Raw genomic sequence first — 21,844 nt, forward strand, 5'->3', positions numbered from 1 at the left:
CTTTACAACCAATAATGTTTACATTATATCCGAGTTCTGGAGGACTGAAATAGCCTTTTACGCTTGACAATATATATATATATATATGTTACACCTGAATCATAGAGGACTAAAGTGTGGTCCTTTACAATTAATAATGTTTATATCATGCCCGAGATATACTTTCAATTTAAATTTAACATAAATATTATTTTTTTCAATACATAACGCTTAAGCATAAAACTCCTGATTGCAGGTGTCAAGTGACGAGAATTCTCTCGTTTTTAAGGTTAATCATAAAATATTGCACTATAATTTTACCTTGTGTCCACGAAAAACTGGACGTATTGAGAAATTAACATGAAACAAAAATTATTCTAAATATGTTTCTGAATATACTCTTTTAAAAAAATAAACCGAAATCTTTATCTTGAATGTATTGCATCAGTACATATAATAACAAGAAATACTTCCAAAGCATCTACACTAACACTGCTTTTTATACTCTACCCTGTAAAGGGTGTCCACCAAGAGAGTTCATGGATCGTCGAATGAACCAATTTTAGTCCGATAAACATAGCTACTTGGAAATTAACAGCAACACCAATATCTTTAACACGCCATATAGTGTCCAAACGAACTGAAACACCAGTATTTCTCAGTGCATTGTTATAAAGCAATATCTTGAGGTTCTAAATTATACTGACAAACATCATATTGTAAAAATCACCTTCTATCTGGGATTCTTTGCTTCAACAAGACACACAAAGTAAGTCATGCAGCCAGAATAACTTGCAGGACACATTGTGTTATTAACAGAAGTGACAGTTTAGTAATATTCCACTTCCTGAAAATCAGACTATGTTAATCCAAACTATCACATATGTTCAGTGTAAGTGCTGTACTAGACCCTTACTTCACATACTAAGTTTCAAGGTTATTTATTCAGAAATACATGCGATATAAAATCAGCAATTTTGATTGAAGCTTCTTTTTTTCTCTCTCTCTCTTTCTTTGCACCGAAAATACAGTTTGATTTGGTGTGTTTTGAATTTTGCGCAAAGCTACTCGAGGGCTATCTGCGCTAGCCGTACCTAATTTAGCAGTGTAAGACCATCACCACCCACCGTCAACTCTTTGGATACTCTTTTACCAACAAATAATGGGATTGAACGTTACATTATAACGCCCCCACGGCTGATAGGACGAGCATGTTCCGTGTGACGGAGATTCGAACCCTCGACCCTCAATTGATGATTAGAGTACCTTAACCACCTGGCCACGCAGGGCCCCGAAAATACTGAAATTTTACTGGATAAAAAAAAAGCATAATTAACTATTATGGATTTTTCTAAAATTTCAAATAGAGATAGATCTTTATAATCCTCAGTCAGGTGTCAGATTTCATATAAATATGGGTAAGCTATATGTGCAAAGCTATTCAACAAATACCGCTCAATTTTGACCAAACTTTTTGCGCATTCCTTCGCAAAACGTCATATGAGCTATCGGTTTGTAATTTTTAATACAGCTTTACCTGAGTGTAAAAGTGAATTATTTTTAGGTTTTTGTCATTCCGATTAAAAACAGCTTATTTAAAGCAGCAGTAAAACTATAGGGCGTAAACACATGGATATATATAAATATTGATTAGGCCAAACTAAGAACTACAAATAGCAATTTCTAGCTCAAGTTTTCAAAAGAATCATACAGGTGGACTCTTATTATTCGTTGCTGAGTTTTAAGTACAAATTTGCAAAATTTTATGAAATTCTCTTAACTCAAAAGCGTTTAGTGTCGCAAGATATTAGCTTAAGCAACTGGTATAAATTATGATGCTTCATACGGCTCAACCGAGTGCATGCGGGTGGTGACAATAAACTGTTAACCTAGACTCCATGAAATTACTATAAAGGAAAACACCACTATATATGTTAAAGAACGTGGATGGTTCTCTGAAGTATAGGTCTGTTCCAAAAAACAATGTTGCAATCCTAAAGCTAATGTCGTTTACCATCGAGTGTCACTTTTTTAATTCGTGTGGTTTGTTGGTGTGTATTGACAATAAGTTATGATATCTAATCAAAAACGCTTTGGATGTGTTTGTTTGTTTGTTTTTTGAATTTCGAGCAACGCTACTCGAGGGCTATCTGCGCTAGCCGTCCCTAATTTAGCAGTGTAAGACTAGAGGGAAGGCAGCTAGTCATCACCACCCACCGCCAACTCTTGAGCTACTCTTTTACCAACGAATAGTGGGATTGACCGTAACTTTATAACGCCCCCACGGCTGAAAGGGCGAACATGTTTGGTGAGACCGGGATTCGAACCCGCAACCCTCAGATTACGAGTCTAACGCCTTAACCCACCTGGCCATGCTGGGCCTTTAGATATGAAATAAAGGTGCGGCCGAAAAAACATGGAACATGCAAATTAAAAGAATGAAATCACAATTGGAGGTCAAACTGTTGGCTACATGTATAGCATTAGTAAGAATCTTAGAGCAAATATTCATCATTAGTTAACTAGGCTGCATTTTTGTTATATCCACCGAGTTTTGTTATATCCAAGTTGAACAAAAAACGTTGTCTAGCTAACTAATAAATGAATATTTGATGTGAAAGTCTTCTAAATGCTGTATATGTAGCCAGCAGTTTGACTATTAAGTTTGGTTTCATTCCTTTAAGTTGCACACTCAATCGTTTTTAGCTGCACCTTTTCTTTCACACCTAAGGTGTTTCTAATTACATAATCTTATTTTGGTTGAAACAACTAAATACACTTCAGGAGACTTTAGCTGTTTGTCCACGTGAACATATTCATAATTAGTTCGATACGGTGCTTAAACTGAAAGATTTTGAGGATAGCACATCTACCTGATATTGTGTAAATTGTAAAACAATTACTTACAAAAAAAATTACTTACGTATACTTGTGATAGATACATAAGCTTCAGTTAAGCGAAGAGTATCCAGTACAGGACATACACATTAATTTAAGCAGTGAGTAGATATCATCCAGTACACGACATACATATTAATTTAAATAATGAGTAGATAGTATCCAGTACATGATATATACATGAACTTAAGCAATCAGTAGATAGTATCCAGTACATGACATACACATGAACTTAAGCAATCAGTAGATACTATCCAGTACATGACATACACATGAACTTAAGCAATCAGTAGATAGTATCCAGTACATGAGATACACATGAACTTAAGCAATCAGTAGATAGTATCCAGTACACGACTTACACATTAATGTAAACAATAAGTAGGTAGTATCCAGTACATGACATACACATGAACTTAAGCAATCAGTAGATAGTATCCAGTACATGGCATACACATTAATTTAAGCAATGAGTAGATATCATCCAGTTTATAACATACACATGAACGTAAGCAATGAGTAGATAGTATCCAGTACACGACATACACATTAATTTAAACAATGAGTAGATAGTATCCAGTACATGACATACACATGAACTTAAGTAACCAGTAGATAGTATCCAGTACATGACATACACATGAACTTAAGTAACCAGTAGATAGTATCCAGTACATGACATACACATGAACTTCAGTTAAGTGATGAGTAGACGATATATTGTTTATTTTTCATGCTCGAATGTATGTCTATTTCACTATAGCTTTTTCCTGTCGTAATGCGTGCAGTTTGAAGGATACATTAATACATATCTAAGAAAAAATAGCCATGAACACCAGCGAATCCTCCCTCAACAAAATCCGGGGTATGCGCACGATTGTTTAACTTTTTAATTTTTAGCTAAATTTATTCACCGTAAACAAAAACAACTTTCATTTATATCCTCATTCTAAATACAAACAATTACCGTATAGTGTCATCAAAAGTTGTTTATTCATTCTACTCTTCCGTATCTATTCAATCATTTCTCTGTCTTTTCCTAATGGCACAACGGTAAGTCTACGGGGGTTCGATTCCTTTCACTTTAGCCAGCAGATAGCTCAATGTGGTGTTAGTATAAAACAAGTGCACAATCTCTTCCCTTTAATCAGCGAAAAACTTTTTCTTCTTCCTCTTTCTATTTAGCTCTTCCCTCCCCAAATCCAAATTTGAATTATGCTCAACGAACTACATAAAAAAATAAATAAAAATAATTATATTAAACAGTTGTTCGGCAGTTTTGACCTCAGTGGTCGAGACTGATAACCAAAGAAAATACGTGTAGCTTTGTTTGTGGCTGTTTAAATATTGTACTTTTAGCTAAGCATTCCTGAAACGTACATAAAAATCTGAAACCAACTATACATTTAAGTGCAGTCACGGAGCTCGTGGAAGTTCGTCAACAGAAATATCGATTTATAATTGAGTACTTTAGATTTGTTAGTTTTCGGAGGGCACACGTATCAGAATTATTATATTATTGATTTTGTCTTGTTTTATATAAATGTAACAAATGTCTGAATATAAACAAAATTCATCACGAGAAATGATTGGCTTTCTTTAGTTTGCTTCTAAAGTAGTACTGAAACCTGAGATTTACGTAACACCAAGGCTCACAAGGACAGCCTTTGCCGTTCCCAATTTTGAACTTTAGATTAGAGGGAAAGCAACCAGTCAACAACATTAACAGTCTACATGGCTACCCTTAACAGAAGTAACTTTCCTTATTATAAACTCCCAACTGAAGGTACGAGCATGCTCAGAACATTTTACAACTCGAATATTAGAAACTCTAAAGGCTGTGTCTGATTAATTAAACCTTTCTGTTTACACAACACTTTAATTTCTTACAAAAAGATAACATGAATGGAATTAAAAGCCTAAAAAATAATAAACGGACTCACTGAATTATTCCAAATTTATATTATCCATTTTTTCTTCACATTAAGTTGGTAATATGCTAAACCAGATATCTTATTATTGAATACTTGGTTTCTACAGTTTCGAACTGGATGGAACCAGTATTAAAGAACAATATTCTCACTAAACGCTGGCGACTTCTTGAACTGAGATTCTTTTTTGACACTTTCAATAAAAGTAAACGTAATTCGTCTCTTTAGACCGATTTTAAGATACTAATTTATGGTTTCATATTGTGTTTACTGACAACACTGAATATGTTAAAAAGCATACACTGTAACAAGGACTCTTCGATTAGTTGTACACCAAGAGACTGAACAACAGTCCTTTTAGAAAGGCAAAATGAAAAACACGTACAGTTCATTGACTGGAAATTCAGAGAGGAACCCCGGATCCCAGTAGCCTATTGACAAGGGGAGGGATAGGCACGAGGTTCTCCAGTTTTAGGTAGAATAGCCTATGAAACCCTTGAACGCTGACAGACCGGAGATCAGGAATTCTACCCAGAATATGAGAAAATAAATTTGTTCTTCTTTGAATTGCAATGTTGTAGGTCACGTGATCGCGTAATGTTCCAACTATCTTCATTTGTAACTGATCAATCTTCTTAGGTTCTTTCAGGCCATGCCGTTCTATAGAAAACACAAATAAACATAATTTAGTATCAAGAATTATACAAGTAAACAAAATACATATATAATTACTTTAAAAATGTATCTCAGAACGTCTGGTATGGGTGTTAATACTCATACAAGCCATTCTGAGATGCATTGTTATATCAAGTGGATTTCTCGTCATCAAAAATATAATTACTTTACATTTCTTTTCTACTTAACTTCATGAAGCAAAAAAGTCAATAATAAATAACAATTGTAGAATTGTCTATAGCCTAAGTGTTTAAATGATATATATATCGAAGTGGAATTTAAAAGGTACTTCAGGGAAGTTTATTTTACAGGTGATTTTCATTATTCTTTTTTAGTCTTCAAATTCAGAATGTAAATTATACACAGAATTATAAGAATTACAATAAGTTGTGTTAATTACAGCTTACTCAATTTGAAATTCAATTTATCAATACATAAATCATCCTTTTCATAATTTTATCCGAGAGTTTGCCAAATAAAGGTTAAATTATAAATCTTGTAAAATGTAAGAACTAATAACGATTTTACTGTCATCTGTTGACAAATATTTTAATAACATATAAGAAAGTTGTTACGATTCTTTATAACACAAGATTTCCATTAAACTTAAGTTACTTGAAGCAAAAAAAAACAAAAAAATTGCATAAGTAAATATTACATTATTTAAGGAATTGTTTACGAGAACTAGAAATGTTGAAAAATGTTAAATTATAAATTAAAATTAAAAAAATTCTTAATGATGTACGATAACTTTGACTATTCATAATAACGTTTTTGAATAAACGATATCCATTAATATCTAATAATTCCCAAATTTACTAAATTTCTTTCATTTGTGATAAAATATTCTTAATTACAGCGTTTCCCTATACTTGACAAGAAATGTGATACGTTAGTTAGAATAGAAAGGTGAGTAAATTAACTTCATAAATAGAATGACTATTTGTAAATATGTGTAGTTTTGCAATCGAAGTAGTTTCTTCTGATAAACGCAGCCATTTTAAACTGTAGTTGTTTTTTTTCTATACATCTTTAAAGGTACAGAAAATAATTGTTATCGGTGTCCTTTTTATGTTAATCGACTTAAGTCAAACATGGGTAACGTTATGCTATTTTAGTTTCACATATTCCGCAAGATAACGCCACCTACAAATAAGTAGTACCGAACAGCAACGGTCAGACACAAACTCTCTTTGTTAACTTGATTATGACCAAAGAAGGTGAAAATGTTATTCTCTACTTTTTTTAAATGAAAGTTTTAATACCCATATCAGCCGTCCTGAGATACATAAATAGTACTGAGTTCTATACAAGTGGGGATTATAAGGTGTTCTGAGGATAGTGTTATTCGTAACGAATCTGGAAAGAATATTCTCAGTTACGTTTTGTCAAACTGTCTGGCCTTTTGCCACGTTTTACATACCTGTTACTAAGACCAAGGCACAAAGACAGGCGAAGCATGAAATATCAATTTCTAGATCATGCAGACTCGTGGCAAAGTCCATTATTGAATCTAACCAGTCACCAAACCCCCGGCGGCATTCTTCCTTATGCAGAACTAATCCGCAACAGAAAGTTAGTCTATCATCATCCATCTTCATACTAAATAAGGAATAATCGTATGAAAAAGAAAGAAAAAAAGTACTTAAATATGTTTTAAAAAGTTAAAACTAGAATTTTTTTTTCTTTAGGCTTAATTACAGTTCAGTTCGAATAGAATTCAAAGGGTTTACAACAAAGTTCAGAGAAACATTTGAAAACTACAAAAGTAACAAATGGTTAACAATACATTGTTGTAACATGTTCTATCGCTAGACGGATGCTTTTGGATTATTTGTTAAAAGAAATAGAAAGTCCTGTCCACTTAATCATAAAGAATTTGCTACAGGTTGCATTTGCTGGTAGACCAAACATCACCAATAATATTTTAACAGAAACTCCAAAACTAATATACACCAACTTATTTGTAAAGTTACTTGCATAATTTCCTTGCTAATCCATTAATAACAAATACATGAACGTGTTAAATTGAGCACTGAGTCACCAGCACACTAAATTACACCATCAACCTCACTAACTGGCACTCAACTTAATAACTAAGTAACTAACTCACTCTGGCATTTTTATTTCATTGCTCATTTTATACTTACTACTTTAACAAAACAAACAAACAAACAAAACACGACTAAATTAAAATATAAAAAATCTAGCTTACAACAACATAAATAACGTAGCCTTTTCTTTAATTTGTTGTCCAAATTAATTTTTGTTTGACAAAAGTTCCTATATATTTTTTTCTTAAAAAATTCGAAAGTCATTACTGTACAAGAATAAAGGAAAAGAAGAAAGCATTCTCATCAACGATCTAGGCCTTCTTATAAAAATAAACCTCAGGTTTTGCCATAAAATTAAATTAAGATTTTAGCATAACATTAACGTTAACGAAAAGATTCAAGTACAGTAATAATTATATTTAAATGTTATAAACCAAATACTGAGTGGTTTGTTTCATTTCTCGTTGCTTATAAACATTTAAAAAACAGTGCTTTTGTCCCTGTTTGTAAATGGAGACCAGGCATATTGTCTAACTAGGGAACAGTACAAGTTTCAGCAGACTTTTCTAATCTTATCGTCCAATGAGATAAACGACCGTTAGAACCTTCTAAGCAGCACTGTGTGCTCTAGTTATTTTCAGTATTTTGTCAACTTACCGATAGCTCAGTCGAAGAACAAACAGTTCCAGAAAAGCTGCTTCAAACAGGAGTTCTTTATCTTCTCTGTTGAACTCCGTAAATCCAGGGACTTTCTCAGCAAAAGTCCGAATGATTTCGATTGATGATGTAATCAGACTGAAAACAAGTTGGACTTGCTCAGCTTCTGAAGGCATACTTTCACCTGACCTCGGCTCTCGAAGCTGGTCAAATTAAAACTTCCTTTTCAAGACAGATAAATACAGACAAGCCAACTTCCATGAAAAAAGACAGTCTTTCCTACATTATGATATACTAGCCAAAGCTTAAGCTAATACCACCATTCCATTATTCTGATTCATTCAGCTGTATATCAAATAAATCTATACTGTTTGTAGTTTATTTGTTAATTAATCCTCATGTATTCCTTAAATTAGGATTCTAGTTTCCTAATTGTGGAGTAACCTATACGAAATATTTAATAAAGAAAGATTCGAACTTAATTTTTGGGGTTATATGTACATGCTAGTTACGTGATAGACCTCGTGTTACTAAATGTTATGTTAGATACATGTGTTAATTACTTGATAAACCTGATATAGTTAAATATTGTGTCTAATATATGTGTGTCATTTATGTGATACTAGAAGGTTATGAGAGAATTTGGGACTTACAACAAATCTTCTTGCGTATCTTGTTTAAACTCTTTTTAAATTGAACTTAACCATTTTTTTTCGTTTGTCCTATTAACATTTATAAATCACTTTGCTAACAGATGGCATTGATTCTAATAATTTTTACCTTAGAATAATTCAAGTTCGCAATATCCGGGGAAGTATCCATATGAGCACGCACCAACGTCGAAATAAGAGTGACAGGAAGCGATGGTGGCGATTCCTGGCAGACCTTTTTTGAAGATGGTAACCGACCACGACGACCTTTCAATGTGTGTGATCTTATCACTGCAAAAAGAAACGTTATAGTAATGGGGTTTTATTGTTGTAAAATTTAAGCAATTAATGGTTTGATTTGAGTTTTGTGCAAAATTACACGAGGGCTATCTGTGCTAGCGGTCCTTGATTTAAAAGTGAAAAACTATAGAGAAGACAGCTAGTTATCACCACCTATCGCCAGTTTGAAGGCTACTCTTTTACAAACTCTTTTGTTTTTAAAAGTAATTCTCAGGTAATAGGTATCTGCGTTTTCTAATGGCTCAGCGGTACTTTTGTTGGCTTATAGCACTAAAAACCGGGTTTACATACTCCTGGTGAGCACAGCATAAACTATAGATATCTACAAATCAAGATCAAGGGATAAATACGTAAATTTCATCTATGGACATTTTATATTTTATTGTTCGTCATTCTGAAACAAATTATATAATTTCTGTAATTCCATCAAAAACTTTTTATCCACTTCATTAAAACTGTAAATTACTTTTTCAACGGGTCCTTATGAAAGGGCCAGGTGGTTAAGGCACTTGACTCGTAATATGAGGGTCATGGGTTCGAATCCCCGCCACACCAAACATGTTCTCACTTTCAGCCGTGGAAACATTATAATGCGATGGTCAACCCCACTATTCGTTAGTAAAAGAGTAGCCCAAGAGTTAGCGATTGGTGGTGATGACTATCTGCCTTCCCTCTAGTCTTACACTGCTAAATTAGGGACGGCTAGCGCATATAGCCCTTGTGTACTTTTGCGCGAAATTCAAAACAAACCAAACCTTATGAGAGTGTTACTTGTCGGGAATAAATAAATGTATAAGTAAATTAAACCTGACATTTTGGGAAATACACTCTCCCTGATACACTTCTTACCACTTAGACAGTCGTAAGAAACATTCATTATACCATTTACAAATCTTGTAATATTGGTTCAGCTAGGTCTATAACTCTATTATGCCAGTTACCAGTAACGTTAATTGGGATCTTCTAGGTCTAATAAATCCATTATATCAATCATCAATAGAGTTATTTTGGTTTTGCTAGGACTAAAAACTTCATTACACAACCTTCATAATTCGGTTGTTGGCTGTAAACGGTAAAATAAAAAATAGCTAAGGACTTTTGTTTTTGTCACTTACCCTCTTTGTTCATACCAACAGCCAAACACTTCTGAAACCGACAAAACTGGCATCGGTTTCGGCGTCGTTTGTCAACAGGACAAGATTTGTTACCTAAACAGACGTAATTTGCCCCTTTCTGGACTGTGCGCTAGAAATAAGATGTTAAACATTGTAAGTAAAATACTTTTTTTAAATAAAAAAACACACTCGTGCATGGCATAAAGATGCTGTTGTTGTTTTTAAAAAGGACGGGCATTATTTAATGTTTAACTGTTAATACTCGTATAAGTAGAAATGGAATGTCTCGAGAATTAATAACTCCTTTTACCAGATATATTGATGAAAAAGACTTAAAAATTCCATTCTCCAACCCAGAAGTCAGTGAAGGCAGTTGGTCTTGATGTGTGTCCCTGTTTATACCAAAAACAATTTCCTCAATTCTTCAACGTCATCTTCCCTTTGATGCGACTTGAACATTAAAAAACTCTCAAAAAATCTGAGCCCTTGCGTAAACTTTGACATATTGTTTCCTAAAATAGATTAACCAAAATACTTCTAAAATATTATTATAGTTCATCTCTGAACCCTCAGTTAATCTTTGCCATCATGTTTTCCTAGTTAGGTCAATTGAAACTATTCTATAATCTCATTAAAAATAAGTTCTTTACCCTCCGTGTGAACTTTGACATCTTGTTTTCGTAACGTAGTTCAACCAGAATAATTCTAAAACCTTATTATAATTCAGTCCTGAAACCTAAATGTAAACTCTGACAGTTTGTTTCCTAAGGCAGATCAACCAAATTATTTACTTACTGCCTATTTCCATTGAGTATATACTGTACACTTAAAATCGTTAAACTAGCATGTTTGTTCATTCTGGATAATTATCAGCCAAGTGATATTTATTATGTTCTGCAGATGGTTAATTGCAAAGCTACTCGAGGGCTATCTGCGTTAGCCATCCCTAATTTAGCAGTGTAAGACTAGAAGGAAGGCAGCTAGTCATCACCTCCCACCGCCAACTCTTGAGCTACTCTTTTACCAACGAATAGTGGGATTGACCGTCACTTTATAACGCCCCCACGGCTGAAATGGTGAGCATGTTTGATGCGACCGGATTTCGAACCCACGACTCTCAGATTACGAGTCGCACGTCTTAACCCACCTGGCCATGCCGGGCTTAATTGCATTTCATAAGAACGTTTCTAAATGTTAAAGAAGTACACCACAGCCTTTCCAAGGAGGGATATTTGTGTAATATTGTTAGACAATGCTGAACTAAACAACATAACACCGTAAAGAATATAGATCTCTTTATTTTTAAACGAGGAAACGTTTTTATAGTAGAACATCAAAGAAATCAATGGGCTTGGAAAACTCACTTCAGGTTAATCCAGTCAACACCTTTATTATAAGGGATGTATAGACTAAGTTTACGAGAGAGAACCTTCCAACCCAAAAGTCATTCCTGATTGTATTTCTTTGTACCGCTATTGTGATAATAAATGTAGATGTAAAGTTAACGATGACTCATAAGCTTGAAGCTAATACTTGAAACTCAAAACCGTTTCAATTTCAAAAATAACCTTAAACCTGAGCATGAAAGTTGATGTCTGTGTATATTAAATTATTATGAAGAAACTATAAATAATGATGACACAGTTCACTGAATAATAAGGCAATAATTTCTAATCAAGTCCATCAGACTGAAAGAGATTGATGTTGGTAAAAGTATTTCCAGGAGCAGATAGGTAAGTTAAATTTGTATTTATAGCAGATCTATTAAGCTCATATTTCACGATCACTGCTGACCAGAGGAAAGAAAGTCAGTCAGAAGCACTCTACCGCTCAACACCCACACTAGGAGATTGGCTGTCACTCTTATAACGCACTCACATCTTAAAGTGTGGAGAATATTTTGTGTTATCGCACTGGTTCCAACTCAATTCAAAAGCTTCGAAATTTTGAGCTCTACCGCAGGATCAACTAACGCCCTGGTATCAACTCTTAGTCCTCAGTAAATATTAATCTTAAATCTTTTAAACCCCAGTGAATAGTAATGATGATAATGTTATATTTTCTCAGCCCATAATCAAAACATGACAGATCTGCTGAGTTTTATATATTACAAGGTTAAGCCTTGTTCTCTAAGACTAACTGAAACGTTTAACATTTCTAAGAAGGAACACAAACAGTAATAAACATGATGTTCATAATTAGTTTACCTTAAAGAACCCTTTGCATCCTTCGCAAGTTCGAACTCCGTAATGCTGGCAAGCGGCTTTGTCTCCACACACTGCGCAGAGCTGGGAGGTAGAGGAGGTGGGCTCTTTCGTTGTTGGTGTAGACAGAGAGGTGTGTGCGCGAAGACGTTGCTGTTGACTGAAACGAAACTTTAACGTGAATCTTGCAACAAATTCATTGGCTCAGAGATGTTTCTGTGTTCTGTGAAAATACTCCAAATAATTCAACCTACTGAAATACTCCAAACAATTCAACTTAATTAGATAACCCAAACAATCCAACCTACTGAAATACTCCAAACAATTCAACTGGAAAATTAAAAATTAATTGTTAATAATTCATTAAATACATTAAAGGTAAAATGATAGAAATAGGGTGGAACCCTTAAGGAATAATAAAGTAAAGCTAGTGTCTAATGATTATGAATTGAATTAGTTATTAAATTTTGCTTTTTCTTTGGTGTTTGCTTACAAAGATTTAAGCAGTATTCTACATCTTGAACAGTTGATAAATTGAAACGAGATCAAACAAGATGATTACATTAATTCCAAGCTGGTTAAGAAAAATTGGGAAGCTTTGAAAAGCCTTGACATTCTTAAACACTTTAATCAGATCCCCTCTAGCTCTTCTTTCTAATGATTTCGATCTCTCCTCAAATGACAACCCCTCTATCCCAATCACCATTATAGTAATCCTTCTGTGATTTTTTTCAACAATTCAATTTCTTTCCTAAAGTAAAAAACACAATACTGAACAGAATATTCCAAATGTGACCTAACCAGCGACCTCTGCAATAAAATTATAACCTCTTTAGAGTTGTATTCCATATTTTTATAGATACAACCTAAAAACCTATTTGCCATACCATTAGCAACAGTACACTATTTGGATGGCCTTAGAGACTAATCAACCCTTACACCAAAATACCTTTCATTCATGACTATGTTAAAATTATTCGCATCCAAATTATACTTACACTTAAAGTTATGATAATTCACATACATTACCTTGCAGTTTGTATAATTTAAACCCATCTGCCATTTATTTTCCAAACTCAATAAATGATTTAAGTAATTTTGTAAAGCAGAAGAATTCCCTTCACAGCTATCAACACTCAAGACCTTAATATCATCTGCAAATTTAAGTAGTTTCTTTACTATTCCTTCATCTATGTCATTGATTAAATAAAAAAAGCAAAATTCCTAAGACTGAACTTTGAGGTACCCCACTTGTGGCATCAATCCAGTTTGACTTAACTCCGTTTGTAAAAAACCTGTGCTTTCTGCCATTCAGCCACTCTTATATCCAATTTGCTAACTTATCCCTATAAATCCGTATTCTATCCGTATTCTAAAATAATTGAAAAATTCAACTTAGTTAGGCAGTCAAACAATCCAATTAAGTGAAATATTTCAAAGAATTGAGATTACTAAAATGCTCCAAACAATAACTCACCAAACCACTAAAAGAATATAAGCTGATAAAAATGCTCCTCTTAATTCACCTTCCCGAAAACTCTTATAAGTAAATCCTCTGGAAATTAAGTCTCCTAAAAAGTGTTATTCGAAGTCTGGTGAAGTATTTCTCTCTCTCTATATATATATATACATATATATATTCTAATGAACAAAAACAAACCTAAGAAAAAATCAAAAAAGGATTCCCACCTTATAGGCTGTAATGTGGGATACAAAATGTACCCTAAGTTTGGAGGTGACTGAGGAAGTAGGACCCACATTATTGTAGGGATAACTCTTAACCTACGTCAAAGGTTTGTGTTTGCTATTTTTAGCACAGTCCTTCCTTTAGATTACGTTTTGTTTTACTTGATTGTTAAGTATTAATATTCTATATATACATTCTTCACTAAATTATATGCATATTTAATATTATGTTTTATATATAATGAGTATTTTATATATAATGAGTATAGGATGTTTTGAATATCCATAGAGAATTCAAATGTTTTTACTATATTTTTATAACGAAACTTATAAAACTGCGGTAGTTTAATTGTTTAATTTTAAACATGTAATTCAGCGTTTAAGACATTGAGAATCAGGTGATAAATCTATTCAGTTAGTCCAATCACGTGATTGGGTTTATTCAGTGTCCATTCACCTGACCGAGTTTGTTCAGTAAAAGAACGTGATCGTATATGCTTATTTAGTAAAATTATGCATTTGAACATATTAGATTAGTAAAATCACGTGACTGACTGTGTTAAGTTAGACAAATTAAATAATCAGGTCTGCTTGGTTAGTTAAATAACGTGATTGTTTAAGTGCCATTAGTTAACTTTTGTGATTGGTTCTATTCAGTTAGTGCAGTAATGTGTATTTGTCTCCAGTTAGTAAAGCCTTGATTGTGTTTATTTGGTCATCCAAGTTACAATACATTTAGTTAGCCAAGTCATATAGTCGAGCCATTCGATTGGGTCACTTCAGTTAGTAGAGTCACGTGACTGTGTGTGTCGTTTTAGTCATAAAGTTTAGCCTTTTCAGTTATAAGCTTCATTGTTATATGCTGTGACATAAACAGTACCTCGTTTGAGGAATTACACAGCTTGGAACTGTAGCAGAAGCCTGTCCTTGAACACTGAAAGTTGTACATTTTGATGGTGACGTCCCTTCAGTTGGATGTGAGATCTCTAAAACTATGTGGCTACTTTCTAAATTGAACGTGGAACTTTCAGTCATTGGTAAGCTTTGTACAATTTCAGGGGGGATAGAAGAAAACGGGATTTGTTCGGGCTCCAGACGTTCTACATGAAGAAATGTAGGTTCATGCAGGGTTAGAGGTGGGCTAGGGTAACTAGAGGGTACATAAGTAGCAGATGCAGCTTGAGAAGATGGAGAAACTGGTGAAATAAGGGGTGATTCTATTGTTCTATAAAACCCTATTGGCTCCGAAAGGTGAAAGGAAAGGGATGACGTTGAAGGTTGTAGATCAATAAACGAGGATGGAAAGTTCTCCGTGGACGTACTAGTTGGTTCATGTTGTTCCGGAGATACTTCCTTGTATTTAAAGGTGAGAACCGTTGACTGTGCTCTTTCTCGGCGATATCTTGAGGAATATGTTTCTTGAAAGCTGGGAAGGATGCCTCCACCAATAATCATTACAGAGGAGTCGTCTTGAAAGCTTGGTAGAGTACCTGCTGTGGTAATCATTATGGTGGGGTCGGACAAAGAGGTTGTGGAGGTCATCATAGCGGTGAATTCTGGCTGTAAAATCTCTTCCAAACTGCTAACTGCTGGTGTCGCCTCAAATCTTTCTACAGGTTCGTCAAATTCCAAAGCTGGTAGTGTGAATGACCCTCCCGTAAAACTCTCCTCGGACAACGACAGGATGTTTTCGGGACCCACGAGGCTAGTTGGTACAGTGAAAGACTCACCCTGTAACAAATACGATTACTTCGATTTAACTTTGAAACTAAGTTACTTGGTTTTATTCTTCTATTACATTTAAAAATAAGCAAAAACAATTTGAATGTCTACTGCACGTTTGCTTCCAAATAACATATATGTATATATATAATAGATCGTTAAGCCTTTAACTATTTACAATAAAACAACAACAACAGACTCCTAAGTGATGTCACAACTCGACTAAAGTAAGTCATCTCATGCAGTAGAATTAAATTCTATGTGCCAGCTGCTGATAGTTTTATATTGTATCTAAGACTTTGGAATAATCATAACTGCTTATCGTATTGTTACTGCGCCAGCAAAAGATTTGTTTTTTAATAAATTTAGTGCAAAACCACACAAAAGCTATCAGTGTACAGTTTTCCTCATAATTTTGAAGTAGAAGGAAGACAACACCCAACCCTAACTGCCTCTCTTATTCTTGTCCAACATAGATCTAAACGTTAATTTTATAGCACATTCACCACGGAATGTTTTTTTTTTTTTCAACAACAAGGAGCGAATAATGGACCCTCGTATTGACAGTTCAGGCATAACTAACCATTGAATGAAGCCCATTCGTCCCCCAGTGCAGACTTACACCGCTAGAAAACGAGTTTCAAAACCCGTGGTGGGCAGAGTACAAATACCCCAGTGTGTAGCTTTATACTAAATTTCAAACAAACAAACTAGCTCAGTTGATTAGAAATAAATTTTAAAACGCGCAAAATGAAGCCTCAATAGCAGGAAGCCCAGATAAGATGTGACACTCTTTTCTTTAGGTCACATTAGATCAACTATCTCACAAAAATCAGACCCTAAAATTTAAAATAAAAAATACCATGTATTAGAATTCATATGCCTGAATGTAAATGAACACTTAGTATTGTTTGTAGGTCAAGGTCAGTACTAAGGTAAACGTCGAGTAATCCAAGTAAGATCTCATATCATAGTTGCTGAGCTTCATAACAAAAGTAATTAAAATTATAGCATCATCTTATGAGTCTATTTGCTTTTCACGAAGTATCAAGTAAATAGATATGGAAAGTAAGGACTAACAACATGATTGAAAACATCTTTAGAGCAAGGAATTGAAACTTGATTCTTAATTGATAAGAGATCTTTAGGATAGGGACTTAAAACATGATTCTCCAGGGAAAAGCTTTAATAATAACGTATTAAAGATTATTTTCAACAGCATATTAAAAACTCAAAACATGATTTTAGTGAAATCTTTGTCAAACCATTTTTCAGATTACATGGGCCTGCGATGTTTTCATTTTGTTAAAATATTTACACGTTTTACAGTAATTCCTGTACAATGAATCTGAAAATGATATATATTTTTCTCCATCACTTACAGAATTTTCACAAAAACATCATATGTACTTTTACATAAGTGAATCACTTTCATTGAAATCTGGTCATATTTTGTAATGCTTAAATTGTTGGCAACCACTGGCTATAGATTTCTCTAGACAATTCATGACGTGAGAGTATTATAAACCATTCTAGAATCCACGAGAAACACATTTCTAGTATATAGATGGTTAATAGGCCACATGACGTGTCACTTCTGGAGAGTATGTTTCAATGTGCTCTTTGACATTACTTTTTCTTTTCAATATTATTCATTCTTCACTAAGGCAACAATAAGTTGTATAAATGACTAGAAATATTCTGTTATATTTGGGGTAAATTTGTTGTAAAGCAACAAAGGCAAAACATTACAAAATTCGTCAAAAAGACGTATTTTGCGGATTTCTGAAAAAAACAACAACTTGGGAACCAAGACAAAATCATGTGCTTTGCAAGAAATCTGCACAATTTGTGTCCAAAAGTTAAAACAAAGAAAAATTATTTGTTTATTGCAATTCCAGTGGTCTGGTATGTGCATAGAAACCATGGAGATGACTACTATTTTTGTTCATATACCGTGGTAAGCTACAGCATTTGAAATAAAGATGAAATTTCTTATTAGACTTTTCTATCTGTTACAAGATCCGTTGCTCGTGGATCTGATATACCACTACCTACTACACTGGAGACTCTTGATAGGAATTCATCTGATTCTGAATCTGATGTCAATAGGAATGATGATGGGAATGTCTTGAAATTGAACCACAACTTTTCACACTTATTGAACTTATTCATTTGATGACAGATTTGGACCTTCAAAAAGATTCTTCAAAGATTTTGGTGTCCAGGCTTCGGGCTAAGAGGTTACTTTCTCTACAGACATAATATTACTGGTACAGAAATCGTGAAAAAGAGGCTGGTTGGTTGGTTGGCATTTATTGGAGTAAAGCAACTAGGCTATCTGTGCCGAACAACAAGTAAAAAAAAAAGACTTAAAAGTTGAATCATTAAATGTAAAAATTAATCAAGGTAAAATTTAAGAAACTTCAAAAAGCAGATAAAAACTTAAATAGAAATGAAAAGACCAATGGGCCTTTAAAATTTAAAAAACACAAGTAAGGTGGACAGTGTCACCATTGCCAATGATATTGTTCAGCGTCAGGGGTGAACCCATAGAAAAAAACATGTCTAATATGATACCGCCGTTCAGAGTCAGACCGATGGCACGACAGTAAATCGTTGGTTATTGTGACTTTAGTATCATAAAGACTACACATTTGTGCATCAGTCTCGTATAAAATAAAACAATGAGTTAGAAACTGTGACCAACACATAGCCTTGCTATAACAACTTCCTCCTTACGATCTTCACAGAAACAAGAAGGCCAAAGAGCAACAGAAGGTTTGATCTGGAAAAGCTTGTTATCATGTTACTCACTCCAAGTCCACTTCCAACTGACGTGGAATCATGCCTTGAATACAGGACCGTCGTTTATAAATGGGACAGGCGCATTAGTAACAACACCAAAGCAAACAGGCTTAGCTGCGATGTCAGTGAGCTCGTCACCTGAATACCGACGTGGCCTAATATCCAGAAAAACTGGACAGAAACAGAACATATAGAAAGACGGGTCAGTCGGTTTTAAATATCGACGAGTACAGGGTGAGAACGAACGTAAAGCAATTACAGAACCAGTACAAGGCTAAGAGAATTGGTATAAATAGTACAGGGCAAGAGAAATGGCATACAACTCGGCGATGAACACATAAGCTGTAGAAGGGATCCTGTGAGAAACCATCAAACCATGGCAAAGCCCTAAGCAGTAGAATAGAGGATGTTCAGTATCTTTGTACTGTCAGCTTGCTGTTAAATATAAGAACTTTGCCTCTGAAATCATAGGAAGCAGAACTTCTCCGAGACAGAGATCGGGATCGGGATGAGTACCCTATTAGTGATAGAACTGAATGCAAACTGTTTTATAGAGAGAGAAGGTAAAATCGATTATTGTGGTGCATTTCAGCAAATGATTGAGGGCAGTCTGCTGCCCAAGAAACCTCATGCTTGACGACTAACACGAGATGTGAAAGTCGGTCACATAGAGCTCTTTTGCAACTGTAGGGGGAGTTGTCCACTGATGGCATTAATCTTTATAATAAAAAGTGTGACACTCAAGACACAGCCCTAAGGGACTCCAAGTTCCTGTGGGAAAAAACGAGAAAGCGTCGAATCCACACAGATTTTGGATAAAAAGGTTTTGGATAAAAGTGTGCAAATGCCCACGCAACCCGTATAAGTGGAGGTATCGTAAAATGCCATACCTCTGCATATTACCATAAGCCATTCTCAAAGTCAAAGAATACTGAAGCAAGATGTTTTCACTTGAGAAATACTTCTCTGCTCAACGTTTCAAGTCGAATTAGATGGTACACAGTGGAGCGCTGTCATCAAATCCACACTGGGTGGGTGAGAGGAGGCTGTTTGATTCGAGAAATCAAACATTAGCCATCCTTTCTAAGACCTTACGGAGACAGCTCGTCAAAGCATTTTCTTCTATTTATCTTGGACGATAGTCAGAAAGAATCTTGAGATCCTTCCCAGGCTTAAATAATGATCAGAAAAAGCATTCTTCTGCCAGATTTGGGTAAAAACTACCCGAAGAATAGCAAGAAAGGCAGGAGAAAAATGGCACAACTTCTCATAGTGCATATCATCAGGTCTGACTGATGTACTATCAGCCCAATGAAAAGTAAGCTTGAATTCCACTAGTGTAAAATGGTCTAAAAGGAAAGAGGCAATACACTTCGCAGAATGACCCCTCCCATCAATATCAACACCACCCCATATCAGATTATGTCCCTCAGGATAAAAAATCGAAACAGCAACTGTTCAATGAGAGCATCAAGGTCTGATTGATCATAGATTTCTCCAGGAGATAGTTAGAGAGAACAAATAGCGATGGTACAGCTCATAGGAACATAGATGGCGATGGCTATTCAAGGGTGTTTCGAGTGATAAAGACAGGTTGGGAACATGTTGGTTGACCAGTGGTGCCACCCTTCCATGTACTTGTACATCACACAACCTGTCACTTCTGTATAAAGAAAACTGCCAAAAGATGATTGTATTAACAGGCTTCAAAAATGTTTCCTGTAAGGAAAAACATACAGGATATGCAGGTTTCGATATGCAGATGAAAGTCTTGAAGACCACAAAGATTGTGGAAGGAAGCCATCCTTGGATGAAAACATATCAAGGAGAGCAGTTGAGACAGACTGCTGGGGAAAATAAATAAATCAAGTATAGACAACCACCTGAGTGTGATTGGAAAGAAGAAAAGTTTGATAAGAGGGTTCCACATGAGCTGACTGAAGACCTGTCAAGGATGACACTCCCAAAATTGAAAGAATTTGGAATCGAGGTTCTCCCTCATCCACTTATTCCCCAGACCTTTCCCCGACAGACATTCATTTTCTCAAGCACTTTGACAAACTTTCAAAACCAGGCAGTTGCAAAAGAAGCTTTTAGGGAGTTAATTGACTATAAAAACTATATATTCTGCAGCAGGGGCATAAACAGTATCGTTACACGTTGACAAAAGTATGTTGAAGCAAATGGTACTTACTTTGATCAAAGCATGTTCTACAACACTGGTTTGTACTTTTCAAAAATTTGTAGTTTAAAAATGACATTTATTTCTGGACAACCTAATACATCTTAGGAAAAAAGAAGATGGACTCTAGCATACACCAAGAAATGGACCCGAGCAGTCATTTGAACAGAAACAGGAATAAACGTGGACTTGTCAAAATGCTTATCCAAAGACGGCAAAAGACTATGAACATGGTTTTAAAGTGACTCTGTTGGAAGCATGGAAAGATATGTCTGAACTTCCACTGAAGCAGTAGAACGTAGTGCAGCAGCACATGTCTGAGATGGAGGTAGGGATGATAACTTCCAATCTTCAGGGTAAGAAATGTTGTGAGCCATTTTCAGATGCTGTACCTCTTTCTCCTTAACTCACATAGGGTACGAAAGAAAGTAAGAGTGGTGAGACCCACTATAATTAGCACAATAAGGGTCCAAGTTCACACTCCTAGTCATCATGGTCTTTGCCACCATTATACCCAAACACTAGTGTCAAACACGATGTCCATAACGGCCCTTGAGAAAGTCCAACACGGGAATCCTTGTGTGAACTATCTTAGGATTTCGCGTGATGTTCAGGCATAAAGAGGTTGCAAAAGGAAGTCTGAATAATCTAATAACTACAGATAAACGCGCACACACGTATATATATATATATATATATATACTAGTGTGCACTTTATACATTTATTTGTTTGCTGTTGTTTCTTTTTAATTTCGCGCAAAGCTATACGAAGGCTATCTGCCCTAGCCATCCATAATTTAACAGTGTATGACCACCTACCACAAACTCATTGGCTACTCTTTTATCATCGAATAGTGGGATTAACCGTTGGTCCTGTTAGGCTGGTGTCAACTGACCCTTGGGGCTACCCAAAGGCTGTCAGTCTATAGGAATTCAAGGTCAAAGTGGATTGTTGGGGTTTGTTGGAGTTGGACCCTTCAATC

General features: G+C 34.9%; 1 protein-coding gene across 1 annotated transcript in view; it reads right to left on the reverse strand.

Moving 5' to 3' along the window:
- Window positions 1–2,599: 2,599 nt before the first annotated feature.
- The window catches only part of LOC143247107 (uncharacterized), a 32,252-nt gene continuing 13,007 nt past the window's right edge, over window positions 2,600–21,844 (reverse strand). The window contains exons 3-9 of the mRNA XM_076494589.1: window positions 15,030–15,880; window positions 12,467–12,623; window positions 10,260–10,389; window positions 8,975–9,135; window positions 8,195–8,397; window positions 6,907–7,085; window positions 2,600–5,468 (exon numbers count right to left, since the gene is read on the reverse strand). Coding sequence (XP_076350704.1) covers window positions 5,212–5,468; window positions 6,907–7,085; window positions 8,195–8,397; window positions 8,975–9,135; window positions 10,260–10,389; window positions 12,467–12,623; window positions 15,030–15,880 — 1,938 coding nt within the window. The 3' untranslated portion in view covers window positions 2,600–5,211. The remainder of the gene's footprint in view (window positions 5,469–6,906; window positions 7,086–8,194; window positions 8,398–8,974; window positions 9,136–10,259; window positions 10,390–12,466; window positions 12,624–15,029; window positions 15,881–21,844) is intronic.

The sequence above is a fragment of the Tachypleus tridentatus genome, chromosome 3 (assembly GCF_004210375.1).
Source record: "Tachypleus tridentatus isolate NWPU-2018 chromosome 3, ASM421037v1, whole genome shotgun sequence".
NCBI classification, from domain to species: Eukaryota; Metazoa; Arthropoda; class Merostomata; order Xiphosura; family Limulidae; genus Tachypleus; species Tachypleus tridentatus.